We start from the raw sequence: 19,743 nt of genomic DNA, 5'->3' as shown, positions 1-19,743 counted from the left end.
ATATATATATATATATATATATATATATATATATATCATATACATACATATGTATATTATATATATATATATACATATATATATATATGTATATATATATATCTATATTTTAAAGTAATATATTTATTCATTTTTTTACAGAAAAATTGAGTAGACATGACAGAATTTGGAAGTCAATGATTATTGCTTAGCACTTTGTTACTGATTTGACTCCAATTAGGATTTTCAGCAAATGGATGCGAATTTATGTGGGGCGAATTACAGGAAGGGACACTTCACAAATAGAAAACGGGAATGTTACCCAAGTAATTTTGTGGTATGCAGTCATAACAGCATCATCATCAATATATGACTTATAAAGCATTTTATGATTCAAGGGCTTAAAAACAAACCACAGTGAAATGTTTGTACCATTTAACAATTTAAAGGTATGTAGTTGTAGTAGAGAAAACGATAAATTATCTCTGAAGCATAGACAACAACGGGTACCTCATTCATGTTACACCGCAGATATATAGAACAACATTAACCTTAACACTCTAAGGTAGACCAGAGCTAGACAGGAATTCTGAAACAGGGAACCTTTTTCACTGCTACTATCATGAAATGCTCTAGTTGATTTTTAATCCCTTCTTGTAGTTTTCACCACTAGCATTTTATTATCTTTAGGAGAAGCATAATCCTTCATCTGAGTTCAACATGAAGAACTTGATAGTATGCATTGAAAATCTATTCTTTGCTGGAACAGAGACTGTCGGCACCACCCTGAGATGCGGCTTCCTGAATCTTCTGAAATATCCACAGATTACAGGTTTTATAAACTAATATACAATTAAAAATTGAACATTCATTAAAATGCAAGCCATTTTCTACATAAAGATTTGTAATTAGCAAAGTAATTTCACAACTTAATCGTACGTACAAGAACTATATATGTTTTGGCAATTATAAATTAAGTAGCAATGCAAACATATTCAGGCATCACTCACTTAAACATTTAGAGAAGTAATTACAAAATTGTATTTTTATTTTAGGTCTCATCTACAGACAGCTTTATGTAGCTGCTGGTGAAAGACTTTGGGACTTATTTACAAGGAGCTTGTGCTGTTGTTGCATACTTTTTTTGAACCCGGAGGAACGCTGTTCTAACTCCATATTTACAAAGTGATGTATTTGGCCGAATGCATCACTTTTCTGGCGCTGCATTAAAAAAACCTGTGTGGGATACAGCTGCATCACACACATTTTAATGTATGCAGAGTGGGCGTTCCATCAGAAAAGTCACTTACAACTGATGCAGTGGTGTTTAGAAGATTTTCCTCTTTTGGCACTTCTTCAAGATGCCTCATGCATAGCCTGCAATGCGCCAGAATTCCTTCGCCACAAAAACCCAGCTGTAGGGACTGACACAGTGGCTTTAAAACAGGAATCTGGCCATTTGAAGTCACACTACACCCTCATAATTATATACACTTACAATTAACTTTCACTCACTATGGGGGTCCCTACGACTGCCACTCTCGCACTAGTGGTCTGAACCGCTGCAGATGCGGTGGTCCGAACGCCACATTACCACCCTGGCGGTCCAACCACCAGCTCCACCAGGATTATGGATTCCGGTGGCCTGACCTTGCGGAGATCGTAATCTGCCAGGGCAGCTCTGCATGCAGCGCTGCCCTGTGGATTAAGACCATGTTCTCACCCAGCCTTTTCATGGTGGTAGCACCCCGATGAAAAGGCTGTCCAAGAACCGGTGCAGGGGGCCACAGGGGGACTCCTGCACTGCCCTTTGCAGACAGTGAACATTGCAAGGGTGCTGGTGCACCCTGCTGGCTACAGCCTTGCCGCTGGCTCAATTACGAGCCACAAGCAATGCTGTAGCCTGTTTCCCGCCTGCCGACCTAGCGGGAAAACTCATAAAACTCCTCATAAAAACTCCGGCGGGTAGGTCGCCGCGTAGGCAGCGCCCACCCTGTCAGGAGTTTGGTGGATAATGACCCCCTGTGTTCCAACTACTGAGGTCTCTGCATAAACATACATAGAATATGCCCATTGTAATGTGACACATAGCCATACTGCATACATTACTTCTTACATCCAGGACCAATGTAAACGTGTAGATGGTGAAATGAACCATTTTACAGTCTTTTACATTGGTCCTCACACATTAGTCTGTGTTGAAGTTGTGCCAGTTCTGACGCTAACTTCAGCAATGTGTCAGTTTTTGAGTGCAGCATCCTTCCGCCGTTTGTGTCAGTATTTCTGACGCATTCATGGACCCTACCACATGGAGCGCCGTATTTTAAATTTGATGCATCCATAGTGTCATAAATATTTTTTACACAACATACCATTTTTTACCATTGTAGCAGCGATGTGTTTTTTGGTGCATCACTACTAGAACACAGTGATGCGTCAGTTCTTGTAAATGAGGCAACTAGTGCCTACATCACTAGTGCATTATGTGAGCTTTGAGAATGCCCATTGCTCATATTTGGTTGTTTTTCTTATCTATTTCATTTCCTTACTACTTATTCAATGGCTTTCCTTTCTCTGCTTGTGTTTTTCCCTCCCTGGTTGCATAGCTGATTTACAGTTTACAGGATTAGTTGAATCTTTCAGCTGCATACATTCAGTTAATGTTTGCTTCTGGCAGCACTCCATAGAAGCACATGCTTTATTGCACTCTCTCTCATGTTCTGCTTTCACCTCAGATCCCATCCTTCCATATCAATTATGCTGCTCCTTGCAACTTGTCAATTGCTCCTCCAGACCCTTGCCAACGTGCTCTGTGTTTTTTCAACCCTTTGAACATCTCTATTGCTCTTCTGCCATCTCTCCTTAGCGTTGCTTTCAGCACCTCATTGGTATAGAGAGACTTCACCTCTTGCTTCTGTCCTCATGTTCTTTTATATATATTTTTTTTCCGGGGTGTAGGAAGGTAGCCTCTTTCTAGCCTTGTTACCTCCACTTTTGGCCTGTTTGTGAGTGTATGTCGGGGTGTTTTTACTGTCTCACTGGGAGCCTGCTAGCCAAGACCCAGTGCTCATAGTGAAAACCCTATGTTGTCAGTGTGTTTGATATGTGTCACTGGGATCCTGCTAGTCAGGACCCCAGTGCTCATAAGTTTGTGGACTGTATGTGTTCCCTGTGTGGTGCCTAACTGTATCACTGAGGCTCTGCTAACCAGAACCTCAGTGTTTATGCTCTCTCTGCTTTCTAAAATTGTCAATGCAGGCTAGTGACTAATTTTACCAATTCACATTGGCACACTGTGTAGGAGGCTGGACTGGCTTGTAGTGAGTACCAAGGGGTACTTGCACCTTGCACCAGGCCCAGTTATCCCTTATTAGTGTATAGGGTGTCTAGCAGCTTAGGCTGATAGATAATGGTAGCTTAGCAGAGCAGCTTAGGCTGAACTAGGAGACGTGTGAAGCTACTACAGTACCACCTAGTGTCATATGCACAATATCATAAGAAAACACAATACACAGTTATACTAAAAATAAAGGTACTTTATTTTTATGACAATATGCCAAAGTATCTTAGAGTGTACCCTCAGTGAGAGGATAGGAAATATACACAAGATATATATACACAATAGCAAAAATATGCAGTATAGTCTTAGAAAACAGTGCAAACAATGTATAGTTACAATAGGATGCAATGGGGACACATAGGGATAGGGGCAACACAAACCATATACTCCAAAAGTGGAATGCGAACCACGAATGGACCCCAAACCTATGTGACCTTGTAGAGGGTCGCTGGGACTATTAGAAAATAGTGAGAGTTAGAAAAATAACCCTCCCCAAGACCCTGGAAAGTGAGTGCAAAGTGCACTAAAGTTCCCCTAAGGACAAAGAAGTCGTGTTAGAGGAATAATGCAGGAAAGACACAAACCAACAATGCAACAACGATGGATTTCCAATCTAAGGTACCTGTGGAACAAGGGGACCAAGTCCAAAAGTCACAAGCAAGTCGGAGATGGGCATATGCCCAGGAAATGCCAGCTGTGGGTGCAAAGAAGCTTCTACTGGACAGAAGAAGCAGAGGTTTCTGCAGGAACGAAAAGGGCTAGAGACTTCCCCTTTGGTGGACGGATCCCTCTCGCCGTGGAGAGTCGTGCAGAAGTGTTTTCCCGCCGAAAGAATGCCAACAAGCCTTGCTAGCTGCAAATTGTGCGGTTAGCGTTTTTGGACGCTGCTGTGGCCCAGGAGGGACCAGGAGGTTGCAAATTGGACGAGGAGGTAGAGGGGACGTCAAGCAAGACAAGGAGCCCTCTTAGCAGCAGGTAGCACCCGGAGAAGTGCCAGAAACAGGCACTACGAGGATGCGTGAAACAGTGCTCACCCGAAGTTACACAAAGGAGTCCCACGTCGCCGGAGACCAACTTAGAAAGTCGTGCAATGCAGGCTGTGCACAAAGGATTTCCGCCGGAAGTGCACAGGGGCCGGAGTAGTTGCAAAAGTCGCGGTTCCCAGCAATGCAGTCTAGCGAGGTGAGGAAAGGACTTACCTGCACCAAACTTGGACTGAAGAGTCACTGGACTGTGGGGGTCACTTGGACAGAGTTGCTGGATTCGAGGGACCTCGCTCGTCGTGCTGAGAGGAGACCCAAGGGACCGGTAATGCAGCTTTTTGGTGCCTGCGGTTGCAGGGGGAAGATTCCGTCGACCCACAGGAGATTTCTTCGGAGCTTCTAGTGCAGAGAGGAGGCTGACTACCCCCACAGCATGCACCACCAGGAAAACAGTCGAGAAGGCGGCAGGATCAGCGTTACAGAGTTGCAATAGTCGTCTTTGCTACTTTGTTGCAGTGTTGCAGGCTTCCAGCGCGGTCAGCAGTCGATTCCTTGGCAGAAGGTGAAGAGAGAGATGCAGAGGAACTCTGATGAGCTCTTGCATTCGTTATCTAAAGTTTCCCCAGAGACAGAGACCCTAAATAGCCAGAAAAGAGGGTTTGGCTACTTAGGAGAGAGGATAGGCTAGCAACACCTGAAGGAGCCTATCAGAAGGAGTCTCTGACGTCACCTGGTGGCACTGGCCACTCAGAGCAGTCCAGTGTGCCAGCAGCACCTCTGTTTCCAAGATGGCAGAGGTCTGGAGCACACTGGAGGAGCTCTGGACACCTCCCAGGGGAGGTGCAGGTCAGGGGAGTGGTCACTCCCCTTTCCTTTGTCCAGTTTCGCGCCAGAGCAGGGCTAAGGGGTCCCCTGAACCGGTGTAGACTGGCTTATGCAGAATTGGGCACATCTGTGCCCAACAAAGCATTTCCAGAGGCTGGGGGAGGCTACTCCTCCCCTGCCTTCACACCATTTTCCAACGGGAGAGGGTGTAACACCCTCTCTCAGAGGAAGTCCTTTGTTCTGCCATCCTGGGCCAGGCCTGGCTGGACCCCAGGAGGGCAGATGCCTGTCTGAGGGGTTGGCAGCAGCAGCAGCTGCAGTGAAAACCCCAGGAAGGGCAGTTTGGCAGTACCAGGGTCTGTGCTACAAACCACTGGGATCATGGAATTGTGTCAACAATGCCAGGATGGCATAGAGGGGGCAATTCCATGATCTTAGGCATGTTACATGGCCATATTCGGAGTTACCATTGTGAAGCTACATATAGGTAGTGACCTATATGTAGTACACGCGTGTAATGGTGTCCCCGCACTCACAAAGTTCAGGGAATTGGCCCTGAACAATGTGGGGGCACCTTGGCTAGTGCCAGGGTGCCCTCACACTAAGTAACTTTGCACCTAACCTTTACCAGGTAAAGGTTTAGACATATAGGTGACTTATAAGTTACTTAAGTGCAGTGTAAAATGGCTGTGAAATAACGTGGACGTTATTTCACTCAGGCTGCAGTGGCAGGCCTGTGTAAGAATTGTCAGAGCTCCCTATGGGTGGCAAAAGAAATGCTGCAGCCCATATGGATCTCCTGGAACCCCAATACCCTGGGTACCTTAGTACCATATACTAGGGAATTATAAGGGTGTTCCAGTAAGCCAATGTAAATTGGTAAAATTGGTCACTAGCCTGTTAGTGACAATTTGAAAGAAATGAGAGAGCATAACCACTGAGGTTCTGATTAGCAGAGCCTCAGTGAGACAGTTAGTCACTACACAGGTAACACATTCAGGCACACTTATGAGCACTGGGGCCCTGGTGAACAGGGTCCCAGTGACACATACAACTAAAACAACATATATACAGTGAAAAATGGGGGTAACATGCCAGGCAAGATGGTACTTTCCTACACAACCCCCCCCCCCAAACGAAGGACAATAAGACTAGCCATGACCTGATGAGTCTTCATTGTCTAAGTGGAAATATCTGGAGAGTCCATCTGCATTGGAGTGGCTACTCCCAGGTCTATGTTCCACTGTATAGTCCAACAATTTTGGATTTTCACCTTTCATTTGTTTTAGCCAAAGTAGAGGTTTGTGGTCTGTCTGAACAATGAAGTGAGTGCCAAACAGGTATGGCCTCAACTTCTTCAGAGCCCAGACCACAGCAAAGGCCTCCCTCTCAATGGCAGACCAACGCTTTTCTCTAGGGGTCAACCTCCTACTAATTAAAGCAACAGGTTGATCCTGGCCCTCAGAATTAAGTTGTGATAGGACTGCCCCTACTCCTAATTCAGATGCATCAGTCTGGATATAGAATTTTTTAGAGTAACAAGGGCTTTTCAGGACAGGTGCAGAGCACATGGCCTGCTTCAGCTCCTCAAAAGCTTTCTGACAGTTTGCTGTCCATAATACCTTTTTAGGCATCTTCTTGGAAGTGAGGTCATTAAGAGGGGCTGCAATGGAGCCATAGTTCTTAATGAACCTCCTGTAATACCCAGTGAGGCCTAGGAAGGCTCTCACTTGAGTCTGTGTAGTAGGGGGAACCCAATCAATAATTGTTTGGATTTTCCCCTGTAGTGGTGCAATCTGTTCCCCACCAACAAGGTGTCCCAGATAAACCACCTTACCCTGCCCTATCTGGCACTTTGAAGCCTTGATAGTGAGGCCTGCCTTTTGCAGGGCCTCCAAAACTTTCCATAGGTGGACCAGGTGATCATCCCAGCTGGAGCTAAAGACAGCTATATCGTCCAGATATGCTGCACTGAAAGCCTCCAGCCCTTGCAGGACTGTGTTCACCAACCTCTGAAAAGTGGCAGGTGCATTCTTCAATCCAAAAGGCATTACAGTGAACTGGTAATGTCCTCCAATGGTTGAAAATGCAGTTTTAGGTTTAGCATCTTCTGATAATTTGATCTGCCAATACCCTGCAGTCAAATCAAAAGTGCTTAGATACTTGGCAGATGCCAGTGTATCTATGAGCTCATCTGCCCTGGGTATAGGGTGAGCATCAGTTTTGGTTACCAAGTTGAGACCTCTATAGTCTACACAAAACCGCATTTCCTTCTTTCCATCTTTGGAATGGGGTTTTGGTACAAGTACCACAGGAGAAGCCCATGGACTTTCAGAGTGCTCAACCACTCCTAGTTCTAACATTTTCTGGACCTCTTGCTTTATGCAGTCCCTGACATGGTCAGGCTGCCTATAGATCTTACTTTTGACAGGCAAGCTGTCTCCAGTATCTATAGTGTGCTCACACCAAGAAGTGGTACCTGGCACAGTAGAGAAGAGTTCAGAGAATTGATCTAGGAGGTTTATGCAATGGTCTTTCTGCTCAGCAGTAAGACAATCAGCCAAAACTACACCTTCCACAAGAGCATCTTGTTCTGTGGAAGAGAAGAGATCAGGTAGAGGATCACTGTCTTCTTCCTGTCCCTCATCAGTTGCCATGAGCAGGGTGAGATCAGCCCTGTCATAGTAGGGTTTCAGGCGGTTTACATGGAGTACCCTAAGGGGACTCCTTGCAGTGCCTAAGTCAACTAAATAGGTGACTTCACCCTTTTTCTCAACAATTGTGTGGGGTCCACTCCATTTATCTTGGAGTGCTCTTGGGGCCACAGGCTCCAAGACCCACACTTTCTGCCCTGGTTGGTACTGAACCAAAACAGCCTTCTGATCATGCCATTGCTTCTGTAGCTCTTGGCTGGCCTGAAGGTTTTTGCTGGCCTTTTTCATGTACTCAGCCATCCTTGATCTGAGGCCAAGTACATAATCCACAATATCCTGCTTAGGAGCTTTTAAAGGTTGTTCCCAACCCTCCTTTACAAGTGTGAGTGGACCCCTAACAGGGTGTCCAAAAAGAAGTTAAAATGGGCTGAAGCCCACTCCTTTCTGGGGTACCTCCCTGTAGGCAAAAAGGAGGCATGGTAAATGGATATCCTATCTCCTGCGGAGTTTTTCAGGGAGCCCCATAATCATGCCTTTGAGAGTTTTATTAAATCTCTCCACCAGTCCATTTGTTTGTGGATGATAGGGTGTAGTGAATTTATAAGTTACACCACACTCCTTCCACATGGCCTTTAAGTATGCAGACATGAAATTGCTTCCCCTGTCTGATACTACTTCCTTTGGGAAGCCCACCCTGGAAAATATTCCCAGGAGGGCCTTTGCCACTGCAGGAGCTGTAGTGGTCCTTAAAGGAATAGCTTCAGGGTATCTTGTGGCATGGTCCACTACCACCAAGATAAATCTATTGCCTGAAACAGTAGGAGGGTCAAGGGGGCCAACTATGTCAACCCCTACCCTTTCAAAGGGAACCCCAACCACAGGCAGTGGCATAAGGGGTGCCTTTGGGGTGCCACCTGTCTTGCCACTGGTTTGACAGGTTTCACAGGACTTACAAAATTCTTTTGTGTCCTCAGACATCCTAGGCCAATGAAACAAGGGGACAAGCCTGTCCCAAGTTTTCATTTGTCCTAGATGCCCAGCTAGGGGAATGTCGTGGGCAAGAGTTAGGAGGAACTTTCTGTACTCCTGAGGAATCACTAATCTCCTGGCAGCTCCAGGTTTAGGATCCCTATGCTCAGTGTACAAGAGGTTGTCCTCCCAGTAAACTCTGTGAGAGTCACTGACATCCCCATTAGCCTGTTTGACAGCTTGCTGTCTTAGACCCTCTAATGTGGGACAGGTTTGCTGTGCCACACTCAGCTCCTCCCTGGCAGGCCCCCCTTCACCCAAAAGCTCAGCAGTATCTGCTTCCAGCTCCTCTGGTGTAGGTTCTGAACATGGAGGGAATTCTTCTTCCTCAGAAGTTGAATCCACTGTAGAGGGAGGGATAGTAGGAAGTGGTTTGCTTCTACTAGCCCTAGCTTTAGGGAGCACTTGGTCCATTGTTCCAGGATCCAAGCTTCCCTGTCCTTTTTGCTTTTTGGCCTGAGCCCTTGTTAAAGCAAAAATATGCCCTGGGATGCCCAGCATTGCTGCATGGGCCTCCAACTCCACATCTGACCAAGCTGATGTCTCCAAATCATTTCCTAGTAGACAGTCTACAGGTAAATCTGTGGCTACCACAACTTTCTTTGGACCAGTAACCCCCCCCCAGTTGAGATTAACAACAGCCATGGGGTGGCTAAGTGTGTTGTTGTGAGCATCGGTTACTTGGTACTGGTGACCAAGTAGGTGTTGTTCAGGGTGGACCAGTTTCTCTATGACCATAGTTACACTGGCTCCAGTGTCCCTGTAGGCCTGAGCCTCAACACCATTTATTAGGGGTAGTTGCTTGTACTTATCCATATTAAGGGAACAAGCAACTAAGGTGGCTAAATCAATAGCCCCCTCAGAGACTAACACAGCCTCTGTGGCCTCCGTAACAAGGCCAACCCCAACTATGTTACCAATAGTGAGCCCAGCTACTCCCTTGGATTGGCTATTAGTAGGTTTGCTCCCACCACCACTGCTATTAGTAGGGACACTAGGGGTAGCAGTAGGGGTTGTAGTGGTAGGAGGCTTGGTGCTTTTCTTTGGACAACTGGGATCTGTTGTCCAATGGCCTTTTACTTTACATAAATAGCACCATGGTTTATTTTCTTTGTTTTGATTAAAGGAGGATTTGGACCCACCACCCCCCACCAGAGTGTTTTTGTGGGCCTGATGAAGACTCATTTTTAGATTTGTCCCCACCCTTGTCAGAAGACTTACCATCCTTCTTTTTGTTGCCATCTTTGTCACCCCCTGTATGAACTTTTCTGTTCACCCTTGTTCTGACCCATTTGTCTGCCTTCTTTCCCAATTCTTGGGGAGAGGTCAGATCAGAGTCCACCAAGTACTGGTGCAACAAATCAGACACACAATTATTAAGAATATGCTCTCTCAGGATCAAGTTATACAGGCTGTCATAATCAGTAACTTTACTGCCATGTAACCACCCCTCCAAGGCCTTCACTGAATGGTCAATGAAATCAACCCAGTCTTGTGAAGACTCCTTTTTGGTCTCTCTGAACTTTATCCTGTACTGTTCAGTGGTTAAGCCCTAAAAAATCCAGGAGTGCATTCTTAAGAACTTTGTAATCATTAGCTTCATTTTCTTTCACAGTAAGGAGCCTATCCCTACCTTTTCCACTAAATGATAGCCATAGGATAGCAGCCCACTGCCTTTGAGGGACATCCTGTACAACACAGGCCCTCTCAAGTGCAGCAAACCACTTGTTAATGTCATCCCCCTCCTTGTAAGGGGGAACTATCTTGTGCAGATTCCTGGAATCATGCTCTTTTGCAGGATGACTATGGGGAATACTGCTGCTGCCACCATGGGTTTCTAAACCCAGTTTCTGTCTCTCCTTCTCTACTTCTAAAGTCTGTCTATCCAAATCCAGCTGTTGCTTCTTGAGCTTCAGTCTGGTTTGTTCCACTCTCAATCTATTGAGCTCCCTTTCTAACAATCTGTCATCAGGGTGGGTGGGAGGGACATGCCTTGAAACAGAAGTATGGTGAGAATGGACAGAAGGAGACCTGTCCCTTACAGAGGGCACCCTAGCAGCTTGGCTAACAGAAACATCAGTACCACTGTGGTGTGAATAAATACTTTTGCTATGATGTGAGACAACACTATTTGTATGGTGTGGCTCTTCATCATTACCAACTATGCTAGACTGTCTAGTAATGGGCAGGCTAGGAAGTTTCTTTCCTGAATCTTTTCCTGGGGGAGTCCCTGGATCAGATTGGGAACCATTAGCTATTTTTTCAACAGATGGGGCACTTCTAGCCTTATCCTGTTCTCTAAGCATGTTAAGTAACAGTTCCAAGGAAGGATTCTTCCCTACACTCAAACCTCTCTCTATGCAGAGACTCCTTGCTCCTTTCCAGCTAAGGTGATCATATGCAAGTTTGGACAGATCAACATTTTGGCCTGTGCCAGACATTTTTAGAGAGAGTTAAAGTGATAGAAAAAGAGAAAAAAGTTTGTCAGAGCTTTTAGAAATACAGAGAAAAAAACTTTTTAAACTTTTTAGAACTTTTTAGAAAGTTAGAAGTACTTTTCAGCACTTAGAAAAGAGTGAAAAGAGGAAATGCAAAACTTTTTGGCTATGTGTATATACACTGAGCTTGTTTTGTATATTTTTCTCTTATGAAAAGTACAATGACAAGAGTGGTAAGTAGTCTCAAAGCACTTATCCCACCGCTGCACAACCAATGTAGGAGGCTGGACTGGCTTGTAGTGAGTACCAAGGGGTACTTGCACCTTGCACCAGGCCCAGTTATCCCTTATTAGTGAATAGGGTGTCTAGCAGCTTAGGCTGATAGATAATGGTAGCTTAGCAGAGCAGCTTAGGCTGAACTAGGAGACGTGTGAAGCTACTGCAGTACCACCTAGTGTCATATGCACAATATCATAAGAAAACACAATACACAGTTATACTAAAAATAAAGGTACTTTATTTTTATGACAATATGCCAAAGTATCTTAGAGTGTACCCTCAGTGAGAGGATAGGAAATATACACAAGATATATATACACAATAGCAAAAATATGCAGTATAGTCTTAGAAAACAGTGCAAACAATGTATAGTTACAACAGGATGCAATGGGGACACATAGGGATAGGGGCAACACAAACCATATACTCCAAAAGTGGAATGCGAACCACAAATGGACCCCAAACCTATGTGACCTTGTAGAGGGTCGCTGGGACTATTAGAAAATAGTGAGAGTTAGAAAAATAACCCTCCCCAAGACCCTGAAAAGTGAGTGCAAAGTGCACTAAAGTTCCCCTAAGGACAAAGAAGTCGTGTTAGAGGAATAATGCAGGAAAGACACAAACCAACAATGCAACAACGATGGATTTCCAATCTAGGGTACCTGTGGAACAAGGGGACCAAGTCCAAAAGTCACAAGCAAGTCGGAGATGGGCATATGCCCAGGAAATGCCAGCTGTGGGTGCAAAGAAGCTTCTACTGAACAGAAGAAGCAGAGGTTTCTGCAAGAACGAAAAGGGCTAGAGACTTCTCCTTTGGTGGACGGATCCCTCTCCCCGTGGAGAGTCGCACAGAAGTGTTTTCCCGCCGAAAGACCACCAACAAGCCTTGCTAGCTGCAAATCATGCGGTTAGCGTTTTTGGACGCTGCTGTGGCCCACGAGGGACCAGGAGGTCGCAAATTGGACCAGGAGGTAGAGGGGACGTCGAGCAAGACAAGAAGTCCTCTTAGCAGCAGGTAGCACCCAGAAAAGTGCCAGAAACAGGCACTATGAGGATGCGTGAAACGGTCCTCACCCGAAGTTACACAAAGAAATCCCACGTCGCCGGAGACCAACTTAGAAAGTCGTGCAATGCAGGTTAGAGTGCAGTGGACCCAGGCTTGGCTGTGCACAAAGGATTTCCACCGGAAGTGCACAGGGGCCGGAGTAGTTGCAAAAGTTGCGGTTCCCAGCAATGCAGTCTAGCGAGGTGAGGCAAGGACTTACCTCCACCAAACTTGGACTGAAGAGTCACTGGACTGTGGGGGTCACTTGGACAGAGTTGCTGGATTCGAGGGACCGTCGTGCTGAGAGGAGACCCAAGGGACCGGTAATGCAGCTTTTTGGTGCCTGCGGTTGCAGGGGGAAGATTCCGTCGACCCACGGGAGATTTCTTCGGAGCTTCTAGTGCAGAGAGGAGGCAGACTACCCCCACAGCATGCACCACCAGGAAAACAGTCGAGAAGGCGGCAGGATCAGCGTTACAGAGTTGCAGTAGTCATCTTTGCTACTTTGTTGCAGTGTTGCAGGCTTCCAGCGCGGTCAGCAGTCGATTCCTTGGCAGAAGGTGAAGAGAGAGATGCAGAGGAACTCTGATGATCTCTTGCATTCGTTATCTAAAGTTTCCCCAGAGACAGAGACCCTAAATAGCCAGAAAAGAGGGTTTGGCTACTTAGGAGAGAGGATAGGCTAGCAACACCTGAAGGAGCCTATCAGAAGGAGTCTCTGACATCACCTGGTGGCACTGGCCACTCAGAGCAGTCCAGTGTGCCAGCAGCACCTCTGTTTCCAAGATGGCAGAGGTCTGGAGCACACTGGAGGAGCTCTGGACACCTCCCAGGGGAGGTGCAGGTCAGGGGAGTGGTCACTCCCCTTTCCTTTGTCCAGTTTCGCGCCAGAGCAGGGCTAAGGGGTCCCCTGAACCGGTGTAGACTGGCTTATACAGAATTGGGCACATCTGTGCCCAACAAAGCATTTCCAGAGGCTGGGGGAGGCTACTCCTCCCCTGCCTTCACACCATTTTCCAAAGGGAGAGGGTGTAACACCCTCTCTCAGAGGAAGTCCTTTGTTCTGCCATCCTGGGCCAGGCCTGGCTGGACCCCAAGAGGGCAGATGCCTGTCTGAGGGGTTGGCAGCAGCAGCAGCTGCAGTGAAAACCCCAGGAAGGGCAGTTTGGCAGTACCAGGGTCTGTGCTACAGACCACTGGGATCATGGAATTGTGCCAACAATGCCAGGATGGCATAGAGGGGGCAATTCCATGATCTTAGACATGTTACATGGCCATATTCGGAGTTACCATTGTGAAGCTACATATAGGTAGTGACCTATATGTAGTACACGCGTGTAATGGGGTCCCCGCACTCACAAAGTTCAGGGAATTGGCCCTGAACAATGTGGGGGCACCTTGGCTAGTGCCAGGGTGCCCTCACACTAAGTAACTTTGCACCTAACCTTTACCAGGTAAAGGTTTAGACAAATAGGTGACTTATAAGTTACTTAAGTGCAGTGTAAAATGGCTGTGAAATAACGTGGACGTTATTTCACTCAGGCTGCAGTGGCAGGCCTGTGTAAGAATTGTCAGAGCTCCCTATGGGTGGCAAAAGAAATGCTGCAGCCCATATGGATCTCCTGGAACCCCAATACCCTGGGTACCTTAGTACCATATACTAGGGAATTATAAGGGTGTTCCAGTAAGCCAATGTAAATTGGTAAAATTGGTCACTAGCCTGTTAGTGACAATTTGAAAGAAATGAGAGAGCATAACCACTGAGGTTCTGATTAGCAGAGCATCAGTGAGACAGTTAGTCACTACACAGGTAACACATTCAGGCACACTTATGAGCACTGGGGCCCTGGTGAACAGGGTCCCAGTGACACATACAACTAAAACAACATATATACAGTGAAAAATGGGGGTAACATGCCAGGCAAGATGGTACTTTCCTACACACTGGTACACCCATATAATTCCCTTGTATATGGTACCCAGGTACCCAGGGTATTGGGTTTCCAGGAGTTCTCTATGGGCTGCAGCATTTCTTTTGCCACCCAAAGGGAGCTCAGACAATTCTTACACAGGCCTGCCAGTGCAGCCTGAGTGAAATAACGTCCACGTTATTTCACAGCCATTTTTCACTGCACATAAGTGACTTATAAGTCACCTATATGTCTAACCTTCACTTAGTGAAGGTTGGGTGCCAAGTTACTTAGTGCGTGGGCACCCTGGTACTAGCCAAGGTGCCCCCACATCGTTCAGGGCAAATTCCCCAGTCTTTGTGAGTGCGGGGACACCATTACACGCGTGCACTATACATAGGTCACTACCTATGTATAGCGTCACAATGGTAACTCCGAACATGGCCATGTAACATGTGTAAGATCATGGAATTGTCACCCCAATACCATTCTGGTATTGAGGGGACAATTCCATGATCCCCCTGGTCTCTAGCACAGAACCCGAGTGCTGCCAAACTGCCTTTCCGGGGTTTCCATTGCAGCTGCTGCTGCTGCCAACCCCTCAGACAGGTTTCTGCCCTCCTGGGGTCCAGGCAGCCCTGGCCCAGGAAGGCAGAACAAAGGATTTCCTCTGAGAGAGGGTGTTACACCCTCTCCATTTGGAAATAGGTGTGAAGGGCTGGGGAGGAGTAGCCTCCCCCAGCCTCTGGAAATGCTTTGATGGGCACAGATGGTGCCCATCTCTGTATAAGCCAGTCTACACCGGTTCAGGAAACCCCCAGCCCTGCTCTGGCGGGAAACTGGACAAAGGAAAGGGGAGTGACCACTCCCCTGACCAGTACCTCCCAGGGGAGGTGCCCAGAGCTCCTCCAGTGTGTCCCAGACCTCTGCCATCTTGGAAACAGAGGTGTTGGGGGCACACTGGACTGCTCTGAGTGGCCAGTGCCAGCAGGTGACGTCAGAGACCCCCTCTGATAGCCTCTTACCTCTCTCGGTAGCCAATCCTCCTTTCTTGGTAGCCAAACCTCCTTTTCTGGCTATTTAGGGTCTCTCCTCAGGCGAATTCTTCAGATAACGAATGCAAGAACTCACCAGAGTTCCGCTGCATCTTCTGCTTTGACTTCTGCCAAGGATCGACCGCTGACTGCTCCAGGACGCCTGCAAAACCGCAACAAAGTAGCAAGACGACTACCAGCAACATTATAGCGCCTAATCCTGCCGGCTTTCTCAACTGTTTCCTGGTGGTGCATGCTCTGGGGGTCACCTGCCTTCACCCTGCACTGGAAGCTCAGAAGAAATCTCCCGTGGGTCGACTGACTCTTCCCCCTGCTAACGCAGGCACCAAAAGACTGCATCACCGGTCCACTGGGTCCCCTCTCACCCTGACGAGTGTGGTCCCTGGAACACAGGAACTCTATCCGAGTGACTCCCACAGTCCAGTGATCCTTCAGTCCAAGTTTGGTGGAGGTAAGTCCTTGCCTCCCCATGCTAGACTGCAAACCTGTGTACTGCGTGATTTGCAGCTGCTCCGGCTCCTGTGCACACTTATAGGATTTCCTTTGTGCACAGCCTAGCCTGGGTCCCCAGCTCTCCGGCATGCAGTGCTCAACCCTCTGAGTTCGCCTCCGACATCGTGGAACCCTCGTTTGTGACTCTGAGCCAGCTCTGGATCACAAATCTTCTAAGTGCCTGCTCCGGTACTTCTGCGTGTGCTGCCTGCTTCTGTGGGGGCTCTCTGAGTTGCTGAGCACCCCCCTCTGTCTCCTCCTCCAAGTGGCGACATCCTGGTCCTTCCTGGTCCTCAGCAGCACCCAAAAACCTCTACCACGACCCTTGCAGCTAGCAAGGCTTGTTTGCGGTATTTCTGCGTGGGAACACTTCTGCAACCTTCATAGCGACGTGGGACATCTTCCATCCAAAGGAGAAGTTCCTAGTCTTCTTCGTTGTTGCAGAATTCCAAGCTTCTTCCATCCGGAGGCAGCTTCCATGCACCTTCATCCGTGGTTTTCTGGGCTCCTGCCCCCCCTGGACACTATCGCGTCTCTTGGACTTGGTCCCCTTGCCTTGCAGGTCCTCAGGTCCAGGAATCCACCTTCAGTGCCTTGCTGGTGTTTGTTGTTCTTGCAGAATGCCCCTATCACGACTATTGTGTCCTTTAGGGGTAGTAGGTGTACTTTACTCCTCCTTTTCAGGGTCTTGGGGTGGGGTATCTTGGACACTCTGACTGTTTTCTTACAGTCCCAGCGACCCTCTACAAGCTCCCATAGGTCTGGGGTCCATTCGTGATTCACATTCCACTTTTGGAGTACATGGTTTGTGTAGCCCCTAGACCTATGTTCACCTATTGCATCCTATTGTAATTCTACACTGTTTGCATTACTTTTCTTACTCTTACTTACCTGTTTTGGGTTTGTGTATATTACTTACCTTCTTACTGAGGGTACTCACTGAGATACTTTTGGCATATTGTCATAAAAATAAAGTACCTTTATTTTTAGTAACTCTGTGTATTGTGTTTTCTTATGATATTGTGCATATGATATAAGTGGTATAGTAAGGAACTTTGCATGTCTCCTAGTTCAGCCTAAGCTGCTTTGCCATAGCTAGCTTCTATCAGCCTAAGCTGCTAGAAACACCTCTATTCTACTAATAAGGGATAACTGGACCTGGCACAGGGTGTAAGTACCTTTGGTACCCACTACAAACCAGGCCAGCCTCCTACAGGGGGGATTTGCAAATTCCTGCAATATGCTAAATCCCCACTCCTTTCTCAGCAATGTGCATTAAGACACTTTTAATTTTTTACTTCACTGCACCAAGCTGGGTGTCTGCCATCTTAGAATAGTAAACTAAAATAAAAAAAACACCAGTGAAGTGTTCTGATACAATATGTGTGGATGCATGGTGATTCGTGTTCATATATATCATCAGACAGAAATTAAAAGTTGCGTCATCATCTCTCTCATAGGTTAACATAGGGGCTGCCTTTAAATAACTTTTAAGTGGAGTTTCCCTTTGAGAGCAGATGGAGATGAGGAGTTTGGGGTCTCTGAACTCACAATTTAAAATACAGCTTTTGGTAAAGTTGGTTTTTAAATTGTCTGGTTGAAAATGCCACTTTTTGAAAGTGGGCATTTTCTTGCTTAAACCACTCTTTGACTCTTCCTGCTTGTGTATTCTCCGTCTGGGTCAGTGTAGGAAAGTACCATCTTTCTTGGCATGTTACCCCCATTTTTACCTGTATGTCAATATGTTTTTGCCTGTCTCACTGGGATCCTGCTGGTCAGGACCCCAGTGCTCATAGTGTGTGGCCTAATGTGTGTGTTGTCAGTAGTGCTTAACTGTGTCACTGAGGCTCTGCTAACCAGCACCTCAGTGCTTATGCTCTCTCTGCTTCTAACTTTGTCACTATAGGCTAGTGACTTCATTTACCAATTTCAATTGGCACACTGGACCCCCCTTATAAGTCCCTAGTATCTGGTACCTAGGTACCCAGGCATTGGGGTTCCAGGAGATCCTTATGGGATGCAGCATTTCTTTTGCCACCCATAAGGAGCTCATAAAAACCCTTTCACAGGACTGCCACTGCAGCCTGCATGAAATAGTGCACACACTATTTAACAGCCAATTTCACTGCACTTAAGTAACTTATAAGTCACCTATATGTCTAACCTTCATTTACTGAAGGGTAGGTGCACAGTTACTAAGTGTGAGGGCACCCTTGCACTAGCGAAGGTGCCCCCAAGCTGTCCGGGGTCGAATCCCTGGACTTCGTGAGTGCGTGGATGCCATTACACGCGTGCACTACGTATAGGTCAATACCTATATGTAGCTTCACAGTGGTAACTCCGAATATGGCCATGTAAGGTGTCTGAGATCATGGAATTGTCCCCCCATTCCAAATCGGGTATTGGGGAGCCAATTCCATGCATCCTGGGGGCTCCACCATGGACCCCCAGTACTGCCAAACCAGCTCTCTGAGGCTTGCACTAAAGCTACAGCTGCTGCCACCCCACAGACAGGGTTCTGCCCTTCTGGGGTGTGAGCAGCTCAGTCCCAGGAAGGCAGAACAAAGCATTTCCTTTGGGTGGAGGGTGTTACACCCTCTCCCTTTGGAAATAGGTGTTACAGGCTGGGGAGGAGTTGCCTCCCAGAGCCTCTGGAAATGTATTGAAGGGCACAGATGGTGCCCTCCTTGCATAAGCCAGTCTACACCTGTTCAGGGACCCCCAGTCCCTTCTCTGGCGCAAAACTGGACAAAGGAAAGGGGAGTGACAACTCCCCTGTCCATCACCACCCCAGGGGTGTTGCCCAGAGCTCCTCCAGTGTGTCCCAGACTTCAACCATCTTGTTTTCCAAGGTGTGGGGACACTCTGGAGGCCTATGAGTGGCCAGTGCCAACAGGGGACGTCAGAGACCCCTCCTGATAGGTCCATACCTGATAAGGTAGCCAATCCCCCTCTCAGGGCTATTTAGGGTCTCTCCTGTGGGTTTCTTGTCAGATTCTGCTTGCAAGTTTCCATCAGGAATCCTCTGCAACTACTACTTCATCCTCTGACCTCGGATCGACCGCAGGCTGCTCCAGGAACCACTGTAACTGTGACAAAGTATCCCTAAGGGCTACTTTTCCTCTGCAACTTTAGCTCCAGCCATCAACTGCAAAGGTTTACACCGCGTGCACCCTCTGGGGACTCTCTGTCTTCACCCTGCACCAGAAGTATCGAAGAAGTCTCCCGTGGAGTGACGGAGTCACTTCCCTGCTCACCCAGGCACCTTCTAAGTCGACGACCGGGTTCTCTTGGACTCCTCTCCTGGCATCGAGGGTGCTCCTTGGAACACAGATTGTCCTGAGGTCCTGCTGTCCCAATTTGGAGGAGGTAAGACCTAGCCTTCCCTGAGACTGAGAGTACCCTGGTGCACTGCATCTTCTTCACCTCCTGAGGCCTCTGTGCACTATTTGCAAAATTCCTTTGTGCACAGCCTGTCCCAGGTCCCCAGCACTCTATCTTGTGACGCTCAACTCGCTGAGTTGTTCTCCGGCAGCGTGGGACCTTCATTTGTAGTGCTGCACCAACCGCATTTTGCACCTCCTTTGCCCCCATGTCCTGGGACTCCTGTGGGTGCTATCTGGTATCCTGAGGGCTCTCTAAAGTGCTGAGAGCCCCCTCATCCTCCTCACACAGAGTTGAGGCCCCCAGGTCACTCCTGGGTCCAGATAGCGC

At 47.4% G+C, this 19,743-nt stretch overlaps 1 protein-coding gene across 1 annotated transcript in view; it reads left to right on the top strand.

Moving 5' to 3' along the window:
- Positions 1-19,743, top strand: part of LOC138259682 (cytochrome P450 2G1-like) — an 855,404-nt gene that overhangs the window by 575,829 nt on the left and 259,832 nt on the right. Inside the window, exon 6 of the mRNA XM_069207565.1 lies at positions 670-811. Within this exon, the coding sequence (XP_069063666.1) occupies positions 670-811 (142 nt within the window). The remainder of the gene's footprint in view (positions 1-669; positions 812-19,743) is intronic.

Source organism: Pleurodeles waltl, chromosome 9 (assembly GCF_031143425.1).
Source record: "Pleurodeles waltl isolate 20211129_DDA chromosome 9, aPleWal1.hap1.20221129, whole genome shotgun sequence".
Taxonomy (NCBI): Eukaryota; Metazoa; Chordata; class Amphibia; order Caudata; family Salamandridae; genus Pleurodeles; species Pleurodeles waltl.
The sequence above is the reverse complement of the archived record's forward strand: the minus strand, read 5'-3'. Positions and strand labels throughout refer to the sequence as shown.